We start from the raw sequence: 12,009 nt of genomic DNA, 5'->3' as shown, positions 1-12,009 counted from the left end.
CTTGTGGCCTGTTATAAACTGGTTAGGGGGGATCAGCAGGCACTAGGGGAGTCCCTGTTCCCCCGAGCGCCGCAAGGAGTGACCAGGAACAATGGTCACAAGCTGGCGGAGGGAAGGTTTAAGTTGGACATCAGGAGGCGCTACTTCACGGTCAGGGCGGCTAGAGTCTGGAACCAGCTTCCATGTGAGGTGGTGCAGGCTCCCACCCTTCCGACCCTAGAAACTATGAAACTATGAAACTATATCGCTGAAATAGGTGGCTGTTTATCTTTCTCTCACTGGTTCTTTAAATGTTTGGTCTTTACAGAATGGCAAAGAATGCACATGATGATGGTGGTGGGGATGATACAAGTTTCAATTTCAGCTGGAAAATGTTCACCAGCTGGGATTACCTGATTGGCAATCCTGAAACAGCAGATAATAAATTTGCCTCAATTACAACAAGCTTTAAGGTAAGGCATAGCTCACTAAAGAGAAGGACTACATTCTCCCTTCATAAAGTTGTCAAATAGGAGTAACTGTTCTCTAGGTCAACATTATGCCAGTCTAAAATAAGTCTCAAAGAGGTGCTAGTTCCATTGGTATTCCAGTTCTTAATTTTTAGTAGACCTGGTAATGAGCATCAGAAGCAACTGTGTCCTCTGGGATTGCAGTACATATTCTAGCAAAATGAGATTTTCCTGTTCACATTTCAATGCTTTCAGTTTCTATGGTGTTTTTATTTGAAAAATGTTTTGTTTGACAAATGCTGGTGACATTTTGCAGTACTGATAGTATCATATTCTTCTGCTACTCTGAAAAGTATGTCACAAGAAGGGACATTTGCCATATTAAAATAAATTGACTCAAAATGTTCATACCTGTATTGAAATAAGGGGAAATGGTTTGTCTATTTTTAAATAGAAATAATTTTTATTGTCAAATGGATAGTAACAAATAGGTAGGGGTGAATCCAGGGAAGGGGTGTGTGTGCAGTGACCTGGTCAGAGACTCCTTCTGCAGTGAAGATCAATGTTGGTGGCTCCATTTCCCTGAGGGCAAATATGTTTGGGTCCCCTACTGGGTCCAAGGCATGGCTGGAGCCCTGGGCTGAAGTGGGACACCTGTGGGGAACAAATGGGAAACAAATAAGGAAAGGGGACCCACCTACTTCTGCTGCTTTCCCTAGCTGACCTGGGGATGGAGGAAGCTCCAGGATCACTCCTGCCCTGCTTAAGCTGAGGGCTGTGGAGAGCAGCTGCATCCCTTCTCCCTCCCCCTCCACTGCATTTCCCCCACTGGCTTGAGGGCTTCAGCTGCAGAGAGCAGCTGTGTGGAAAGCCAGGCAGGGGATGGCAACTTCGGTGTCTGCTCCCAGACTGCAGGGGAAACCTGGGGTGTGGACAGACCAGAAGTGCCTGGAAGAGGGGAGATCAACCACTAACACTGCTGCCCCATCCCTATTAGGGGAATGCAATGGAGGGGGAGGGAACAGGGACTCAGCACCCTGTGCAGGCACTTCCCACAGCCCCCCCATTAGAGACAGGCAGAAGCAACCTGGGGCCTCCCTCTTCCCTGGGTCAGCTGAAGATAGCAGCAGGCTTCCAGGCACTTCTGTTTCCTGCCAATCCCCTGGGTGTCTCCCATGGCCATGGAGCAGGTGCTGGAAGAAGGGACCTAGCTGCCACTGCCATGGTCCTTGGCCAAGCCTGGCACCCCACCAAGACCCCCAGCTGGAGTGGGGTAGGAACAGCCCTGGGGCTCCCCCACTCCCAGGTCAGCCGGGGACAGCAAGCAGACCTGGCTGGAGGGCATTCTGTTATGGATTGCTTGCTTCCAGTGTTATTGTGGGAACACATTCAGGAGCAGCTCCTACAATAAACCATTACAGAAGCACAGCATACATTCTCCTCCAGTGCTGGTGTGGAGTCACCAGAGATTAGGCAAGAGGCAAGGCTTGCATGTGCTTTGGAAACTGGAAGATCTCTTTGAATCTACCTTACTTTTCCCAGCCAGCCAGATCCCTTTTCTAGCCTCACTCATCTTTATCTCCAGAATGGTTGACAGCACAAACATTCCCCACTTGCTTTGCCTGTAAAGGATTGCACACCTACACTGGGAGTTATTGCTCTCTGAAGGGAGGAAAATATGGCTCAGGGAACATAGCATCAGCTGCTCCTTGTGCAAACACATGAAGGAAGGGAGAGCTGTGAAGGGCAGGCAGTGTCCTCTTTCCACATTGTTGCACACCTAAGAAGGACAACTAGAGTGAAAACTACTTATAGGAAATTCCTTGACAAATAAGCCCAGATTGGTACCGCTCCACCTCCATTTTGTGAAGAGTTAAGCAACTGAATAGTCAGGGGGTGAAATCTTGGCCTCAGTGGAGTAATGGGAATTTTGCCATTGGTTTTAGTGGAGCCAGGATTTCACCCAAAGACTTCTATTCTTTCATTTCACTTATGTAACAAACTGAACTGGTAAGGAAAGGAGAGTTGCCTAGAATAATTATAGAAGGTAGTATGTCAGCTTCCCTATTGGTCAAATGATACACTTACCTATGCTAACGTGAGAAGCTGTAACCAAACCTTATTCACAAGAACATCATGGTGAGGGTGAGAGCTCTTTCTGCTGATAAAGGAAGGAGCAGGAGTTTAGTTACACTAGAGCCCTACAGTTTTACTGAGGCCAATACTGTGTAAATATTTAATTTAAAGTCTGAAAATGTGCAGTTTTCTTTCAGTGTATAATTTCTAAATAGAATCAAACCTTTTTCAGTTCATATGAATTGCTGACCTTCCAAATGAAACTCTGGTATACATGCAAATATGTGTGGTTTGGTTTTTTCCTAAATGTCACAGTCTTTCAAAGAAACTTCAGTGAGAAATGATTATACATGTATCCTTCACAGGCTATGAACAGACATTGCATTTATTCCAGGAGAAAACATTTTCTTTCCGAACATAGTATGATCATTCAGATGTCATGTCTGTTGTTCAGGGAAAAATCCATAAAATGTTCACAAGATAAGTGTTAAAATTTGTCCCAGGGCATTGTGAAATGCATCTGAACAGTTGACCTGGGATAGCATCATTGGATCAATGGAAGAAAAGCAGTAGTGTATTCAGTCACTTACTAAATGCATATTGGAAAGGTGATGTGGAAAACACCAATCTCACGACTTTTCTGTTTTGGGACAAAGACAGTCATGACGTGTCCCTGGACAAATGCAGTGTCTGTTCCTAGACTAAGTCTCCCAAACTCACAGCACCTCCCAAACTCATTGTCAATGCTAGTTTTGTTTTGAGCAGAGTTTTGACATTAAAGTTCAGGTGTTCAAGAAACTCAAAATGAAAGTGTGGATTTTTGTGTGTATAAATCCCTTTGGTAAGGGATATAACAAGGCCCACCAAGTTCTCAAAGAGTTTGTGACAATGTCAGCTCCCAAGAAACTTGGAGTAAAATCCAGTTATCATAATTTAGATAAAAGGTTTTCCCCTATCTAATATTTGCACAGACAATATAGAATCTTGTACATATAATGCTGCTCATTTACAGTTGTGACCTTTTGTTTCCAATAAGTGCAGGAAGCCATTGTGGAGGAGCAGGAGAGCAGAAAAGAAGAAAATATTCACTTAACTCGATTCCTGAGGGTTCTCGCTAACTTCTTTGCCTTCTGCACACTTGCCGGCAGCGGTTACCTCATCTATTTTGTTGTGAGAAGATCCCAGCAGTTTGCCCTGGAAGGCATGGATAACCTTGGGTGGTGGGAGAGAAATGAAGTTCGTCTCAACAAAATTAATGAAATGCCTGTGGTTTGAAGTCACTAGTCTCTGTCTCTCTCCCTTCTGCATGATACTTTTTTAGTATTTTTATAATATTGACTTAGATCTTTCTGGGTGCATCTACATGAGATGCTACTGCACAGTCATTACTGCACATTTATTCAGTACTTATATTAGCAAGTACTGAATAAATGCACAGTAACAAATCTTTTAAGTGATGCTACTGTACAGTAGCTTAATAATACTATGCAGTAGTGAATTAGCACTGTCCATGCTGTGACATGGTACTGCACAATCAGCATCTCATGTAGACAAGCCCTCTGTCTCTCTCTGCTCCCCTTATTCATTGAAATATTAATGGTTTTGGTTTAAAAAAAAAAACAAAACTTTTCACATTTAGCTTTCCCACCACCATTTCAGGTATGGTTATAACTTGTTCCCTATTCTTTTCCCTGCTTCATGTTTAGAACTGAATTTCAGCTCCTATGGAAACTCCTAAAGTCCCTTCAAAGAGGTTGCCCATGTGTTAAAGGGATACAAGAAGGGGAGGGGATTAGCTTTTAAGGATACATGAGCAGGGAAATTAGTTTGAATTTCTGGAATTCAAAATAAGGAAGATTCTGGTTAAAGATGTTAGGGGAAAGGCTGAGGTTTCAGAAAAGCTTGAAAACCATTTTGATACCCTTTCACAATATGGAGTTGCCTACAACTAAAATATGTAACAACATTGGGCATGTCTACAAATGAATTAATTCACTTTTCCTAATGCACATTAAATTTAGTACCTCCAATGTGAGGTACTAAATAAATGTGCATTAGGCTGCCCTAACATGCAGTACTGAAAGCACATATTTTTTGTGACTCTTAATATGCAGTAGCATATTTTACTATGCATTAGCATACTTGCAGGTTTTTTTATGTGATACTTTAATGTACAGTAAAATAGGCTACTGCACATTAAAGTGCATGTGTAGATGCACTCACTGAAAAACATACTCAGCCGGTGTAAATTACCATAGCGTTATTGATTTCAACAAAGATATGCTGATTTTACAATAGCTTCTGGCCTGTTGCTTTTATCTAGTGGTTGGTAGGGGCATGGTGACTTGTTCTCCATAACATATCCACAGCCACAGCCAGAGATGATTGTAACTTTGCATCATGCCATTGTGCCAGTGGGGACAAAACTCATTCCCTCCAACTCCAAAAGCACAGGCTTCTAACATTTAAACCCTATCTCTTTCAGTAAGTATGGTCTCTGACTTACTGAACAGGTGAAGTTTTAGCTGAGAACAGTGGTAACAGTGATCATGTTTATCACATCAGCTTTACCTACAAATCATATATCAGTATTCATACATGTGTGCAGGTTTAACTTTTAACCAAATACCCATTTTATATGTTGTAAAAACAGTGGTTAACTATTTAAAGCCACTGAGATATAATTAAGATACATATCACATAGAAGTATAGTTTACACATTGAGACAAAATGTTTTCCAGGCTCACCGAATGCTGAGTCAGCATTCCAAAGAAGAGAATCCTGGAAATCAAAGATATTGAAATAAGTCTAAATGGTATGAGAAAAAAACATGTGATTTGTGGGAAACTGCTTTTTCTAGGCAGTGTTGGTTTACGTGAAGGGCAGGAAAACAGCTAAACCTATTTGTGTTTACATGGTTTAAAAAGCCAAGTTTCCTGTTAAAGACCCTTTCAAGCTAAGTTGCTTTCAAGGTAATATCTGAAGCTGCCATCTCTCCAGGAGATGTTTGCAGAAGAGTAAGGATGGACTAGAGGTCCTGGCTAGGGCCTTATTCCTACGGGTTTAATATCATCATATTTTGAACATTCTTGTTAGGTGAGAAGTCCCCTCAATTTCCATTAAAATCAATGGAAATGAACTTGTTCACAGCTTCTGAGGCCAAGGCTACACTACTGAAATGCACTGCCTAACAGTCTGCATAATAGTAATATAAGGTTTCTCTACAACCCTTACCTATGTCCTGCTGTAGAATTTATGGTGTATCTCAACTCCTGCTATGTATAGCTATGGGTTTTCAGCCCCTGCACTTGGGTATCTGTCTAAGTCAGTGGCTTTCAGCCTTTTTAGATTCAAGGGACCCCATGTTAGACTCAAGGTACCCCCCTAACTTTTGTGAATTGAGCTGCACCCCATTAAAAATAATTTATTTATTAAAGTGCTTACCTTCTTGCAGAGGGGCTAGGCAGTAGGGGCTGGGGAAAGCAGGGAAAAACCTGAGAAGGAGCTTATCTCCTGATGCCTGGCTTATCTCCTCACACAACAGGCAGGTAAGGTTCGTTGGGTAGATGTGACATCTTTTATTAGACCAACTAAAAAGTTGGAAAAAAGTTCTTTGCAAGCTTTTGGGCACAAATACCCTTTGTCAGGCATCGGGAGACTTTGCTGGTGTTATTTGTTCTCCAAGTTAGAAAAGAAGCAAATTTACAACAAGGATGTCTGAGAAAATGCACATAATAGAGTCCCCCTTCAAAGGAACTTTTGGCACTAGGGGTCCCTAATGGAGAGTCACTGGTCTATGTGATTTGTGCTGGTGTATATAAGAATAACATTAATTGAATCTATTGCAGATGGCTGAGGCAAAATTTTAACAATATAAAAGAAAGAAACCTCACTACAGTCACAACATGTCTGTACTAATGAGCTGTATATAACAATTAATTAACAAGATTCCACACCCTATTCTAGAAAATCTCTTATTGACTTCTGTGGGAGAATTTCCAGTGCAAAAGCTGTCAAGGGAGTGATGAATGCGACTCTATGGGCACATCAACACGTGAAATCAAGGCAAATGAATAAACTCCGGTGCATATTGTGCCAGAGTTTATTGCTCCCAAGCACAGCATCTTTATATGCACCTAGATCTGCAGCATGTGGAGCCAGTTTGGAGTACCTGCATCTGGCAGGGGATTCAAGGGGTCAGCCTGCCAGCTTGGGGCTGCTCTGAACTGGCTCAACTTGCTGCAGAAGGGCTAGCTGAGGCAAGGGTGCTCCTGTGTAAGGGTAGCTAACAGGCAGCCCCCACACTGAAGCACCCTCATGCCTCTGCCAGCCCTATCAGTGTCTATATGTGCACTGCTGAGCATTAAAGAATGCCACTTCAGGTTAGTACCTGTATTTATAAGTACTCACCTACAGCTGAATTAATTAGTTTCCAGTGGCTTAATAGGGCTGCACATGTAGACACTGAGACTTTACTGTGGAGCTAATTAGGCAGCTCAACAGTAAATGTCTCATGTAAACACGCCTTGTGAGAAGCAAAATAAGGATTGGTTGAAACTCAGAATTTTCATGTTATAAAAAATATCAAATATGTTTTCATTCTAGGTTAGTAGTGCCAATATTCTTTGCTATCTTGGAATCATTTTCTAATACAGTAAAAGCTCCGTTATCTGGCACCTTACAAGATGGCATGTTCTATTAACCAGCATGTCGGCTTGTAATGTAAAGTGAAACCAGAAGTGCCCACTGTTGCACTTCCAGTTTCTCCAAGCTCCCATGGCCCACAGGGGAAAGCAGCCTGTGCTGCCGAGCCCCCATGGCCAGGGGCATAGCAGGCTGCGTGGTGTCCGCCTCCCTGTTCCATGGGGTGCGTGGGAGGGTTGGTGATGCTGCGGGAGGAGTGACAATGCCCCAGGTGGGGAGGGAGAAGCTGCAGCCCGAACAGGCAAAAATGCCTGTTCGGTTTGCTCAATTAACCAACATATTTTGTTATCAGGCATCCCCCATTCCTGGAGGATGCCTGATAACAGAGCTTTTACTGTATATAGAAAACAGTTGCTCCTTAATTAATATACCAAGGCTTTGCCCTATTTTTTTTTTCAAAGTGTCAAGGTAACAACTTACATCCTTACAAAACAGCAGGTCACTTTGAAATTAAAAAAAAAGTTTACATTATTACTATGGGTCAATTATTTTTAATGATTACTGTAATATTTCATTTATTATGTTATAATATGGCTTATGACATGGTGTGCCCTTTTAAATGTTACAACTTCTGATATGTCATGAAATAATGCAAAAATAAGAGGAATACAAACATGTAAAAATACATTTTGAAATGAACATTTTTATTCTCAAATAATATTTATTAATTTTTGCAAAATCAAAAATTTTCAAAATGTTATGCAGATCAAATGTTCTAAAATGAAACCTACTGGGGGGGAGTTTTTCATCTCATTAGTAATTTCACTGAAATCAAAATGATTTTCTGAAAATAATAACATCGAAACCTTTTCCAACAGAAAAATATTTCAAGAGAAAAGTATCCTAATCAGCTCTAACAATAAAATATATTAATTTGCTTTTTAAAAAAAATATTTAATCAGATTTTCTTGCCTTACATCACTTGAGTGGCATGAAAGGCTTGAAAAGCTGACAGTTTTCTAGTTTTCAAGAGCCTCTTTGGCTGCGTCCAGGTGAGCGTGGACATTTGGTTCCCTGGGGACAAGTAGCAGCAGTGCACCTTGCGCTGCAGCTTCTTGTCCCCAGGGAATGCCCATGCCATGTGTGCTTTGGTTTGCAAGTTACTCCAGGGAGGGTAGGGAAGCACAGCTCAAGGAGGCCTGGCTCCACTTAGCGGCGTGCGCTGCCCATGCAGGTGCTGCTCCATTGTTTTTTTCCACAGCGCATGCACAGGCAGCATGCACTTGCAGTGTGGAGAACACCTTACTGTGCAGAAATGTTTGCAGTGCCACATACTGCATGGCTGTGCTCATCTGGATGCACTCTACCTGGGTAGAGGTAGTGTGGTTTTTTTTACAGAACTATTTTTGTATGGAAGAGAGGGCATAGCCAATAGGGCTGTGTGAAGCTTTGGTTGCTGATTCAATTTAGATGAGATTTGGCCCAATTCAGCGGATGAATCTCTGAATCCAAACTGAATCAGGAGACCAATAAAAAGGTCTGAATTGATTCAAATCTCTCCAATTCAGAAAAGATTTGGAGAGCTTCAGAGAGATTTGGAGATTTGGGCAGTCTCCACTTGCTGCTGCAGGGAGCTGGATCTGGACTCTGTGCTGGTAAGTAGTGGGGGTGGAAGAGGGGGAAGGGGACCATGCAAAGACCCCATCCCCTGCCTGTTCCCTCAGTCTCCCCTGAGTACTCCCTAACCCCTGCCCACTCTCCCAGCCCCATCAATGGCTGCCCTGCCCAGCCCCAGCATCCTGGTGCAGCAGCTGTAGGGGCCTCTGGGGGCTCGTAACAGAGCACCCCCCACACAGCATGGGTCAGTGGGGGGTAGCAGGGCTCACCCCCGTCCCCCCCAACCCAGCAGGAGCCAGTGAGTGTGGGGCCTTTTTTTTTTTTTTTAAGTGCCGGGAGGCTGGGGTTGGGCAGGGCAGCTATTGACGGGGCTGCGAGAGTGGGCAGGGAATGAGGGCTGTTCGCTTCGGAAATTCAGCCTATTTGGCGGCAAAATCTCTGAATCAGATTTGATTCGGGACAGTGATTCAAATCACCAAATCAAATCACTGTCCTCCGAATCGACTGATTCTGAATCCGAAGCAAATACTAGCCACTTTGCACAGGCCTAATAGCCAAGTTATTATTCGCTATGGCCATAACCCAGGGCCAGTGCAGAACTGGCCTAAGAATCAGCGGTCATGTCTACACAAGATGCTGACTGTGCAGTCATTTAGTACTTGTTTATAAAAGTACTACAGTGCAGTAATTCTGGTTACAACGTAATTATTTAGTACTTGTATAAATAGAGTACACTAAATGACTCCCGACACTAAATGACTGCACAGTAACTGGAATTACTGCACGGTAGCATTGCCAAATGGCTTTTTAGTGGCACTGAATATATAGTAGCTCATCACTACTGTGCAGTAGTGTTTCACCATGCTTTTTGCAATGAACCATTACTGCACAGTATTCACAGGCTACTATGCAGTCAACATCTTATGTAGATGCCGCCAGACTGTAAAGGGCTCCTTTGAAGCCATCCACACTTACTTTAGCTGTAGATGCCTCTTGGCCAGGATCCAACTCAAGGATCAAGGCCATTATTTTTAAAGAGAATTCAGACAGAGTTGTAGTGAGGCAGTATGTTCTAAGGATGAAGCACTAGGATTAGGATTCAGCTGACCTGGGTTCTGTTCCCAGAAATACCTTTGGCCTATTGGATTACCAGGGACAAATCATCTTACATCATTGTGCCTCAGTTTTCTCATCTGTAAAATGGAGGTAATGTAATATCCTTCATTATGAAATGCTTGAAATCTAATAATGAAAGATGCTAACTATGAACCAGGTATAGAAAATACGTTGCTGGAAGAGATTTACACTCATGAATTTATTTTCCTTCTCTCTCTCTCCAATACCTACAAGGTGCTCATCATACTTTCTAAGCAATAATGCTATTTAGCAGGAGCCAAGTAATAAAAGTATAAATAATTGGTAGGAAAATAGACTTATTTAGCCAAATTAAAGTAATTAATAACATTTGCAAATATGAGGACATCTTGTATGTTAAAAATCTTTCCAGCAGCAAAAATGTAATAGATTTTACATTTTAGACCTTGCAAGCTCAAACAGCAAAGATAGATTTTTTGTCAGAAATACCCTGCCACTTATTAACAGGTCCTAGCAGCGGAGATGGAATAGACTGCTGACTTTATATGTAAGGTATTGAGCTGTACAGTCAATATTCAGTTTTAATTTTAGAAATCTTGAGAGAGATTTTATTACTATGAAATAAACATTCTTACTCTAATGACCTGAAAAAATTGAACTGTGTTTACATGAAAAATAGACCTTTATTATACTTCTGGACAAGCTTATTACTTGTGTACTCTGAATGGATTGAAGGATTGATTTTTATTTACGGAATGGTTTATTCTTAATGAACTTATCATTTAAACAGCAAGTAATCAACATTTAATATTCATTGTTGGTGTTGGCATGGCCTAGCTTGCTAGGGTCTAATGTTTAGACTCAACTGCAAGTCAGAGCACCACTTACCAGATTCATGACCTCACTTAGCAGCTGGAAAAATGAAGGCTCCTTGTGAAGGCTGTAATTTTCCAGCCTTCAGAGTGCCATGAAAAAATTTGCTCTCCAGAGTAGTTAATCTCTCAGAAAGAGGAAAGGTTGTGTTACCAGCTTTAGCATGCACGCTAATTAGATGGATGGCCATGGAATAAGTCATTCTTGCACATCCCCATCTAGAAATAGAACACCTGATTTGGCACTCTGTAGGTGTGTCTACATGAGACTCTACTTCAGTTGCCTAATTAGCTTGGCAATAAATGTCTCAGCATCTACATGTGCATTACTGTTAGGATGGAGTAAGCTAATTAACTCCACCATAGGATAGTACTGCCAGACACAAGTGCTATCTTATGACAGAGTTGTTTACTCCACCATAATGCACATGTAGATGGAGTACACCTGCCGAATAACCCCACACTGAACCACCCTCATGCACCAGCCAGCTCCACTGCAGCACAAGGAGCTGGGTCAGAGCAGCTCCGAGCTGGGAGGCTGACTCCTAAGACTCCCTGCAGGCTAGGGCTGTGCCACCCTGGCTCAACATGCTGTCGTCCCAGGTGTGCCTGGGAACAGTAAACTCTGGTGCAACTTTGGAGTTTATTCAGGAATACTAATTGCATGTGTAGATGTGCCCTGTTACCCCATTTTTAGGTCATGGAAATGCTACTTAAATCACTGGAGCAACTCCTGTTGTAAAGAGCAGGAAAGAATCCAATCCAAATCTGACTGTGAAGCACAGTAAATGTTCTGGAACTTGGTTCCCTCCCTATGCATAGAATAGATCTCTGAAAACTTCCCAAATTTAGGTTTCTGAAGGAAATATTTTGATGAAATTATTCATTTCAATGAACACATTGTAATTCATTTTTTGAATATCTCAAATAGTTAACCTCTTCAAACTTTTTTGAATCTTGTAATGTTGACCTTCTCTCTACCTATAAATCTCCTTGCATATTCACTTGTTCATCATATTCTTCACTTTCTTTCTTGAAAAGTCATAATGTTTGTTCCCTGCTGCTTTAGTATGCATCTTTCCATTCTAAAGCAATGTATTTGCTTTAGGATGAAATTGCATTGCTGGCTGTTTGTCACTGGTGAGTGATATCAGACTTAACTGATTTGTGTCAAACTGGTTTATACAACTTTTATCCCAGACCTAGGAGATGATCCCAGGTTTGATTCTCCTGAGAAACTGCTCAAAGCACACTGA

At 42.0% G+C, this 12,009-nt stretch overlaps 1 protein-coding gene across 1 annotated transcript in view; it reads left to right on the top strand.

Moving 5' to 3' along the window:
• Positions 1 to 12,009, top strand: part of TMC1 (transmembrane channel like 1) — a 114,744-nt gene that overhangs the window by 81,121 nt on the left and 21,614 nt on the right. The window contains exons 10-11 of the mRNA XM_019518229.1: positions 308 to 452; positions 3,567 to 3,761. Coding sequence (XP_019373774.1) covers positions 308 to 452; positions 3,567 to 3,761 — 340 coding nt within the window. The remainder of the gene's footprint in view (positions 1 to 307; positions 453 to 3,566; positions 3,762 to 12,009) is intronic.

The sequence above is a fragment of the Gavialis gangeticus genome, unplaced genomic scaffold, assembly GCF_001723915.1.
Source record: "Gavialis gangeticus isolate Ggan-Ray unplaced genomic scaffold, GavGan_comp1, whole genome shotgun sequence".
Lineage (NCBI taxonomy): Eukaryota > Metazoa > Chordata > Crocodylia > Gavialidae > Gavialis > Gavialis gangeticus.
The sequence above is the reverse complement of the archived record's forward strand: the minus strand, read 5'-3'. Positions and strand labels throughout refer to the sequence as shown.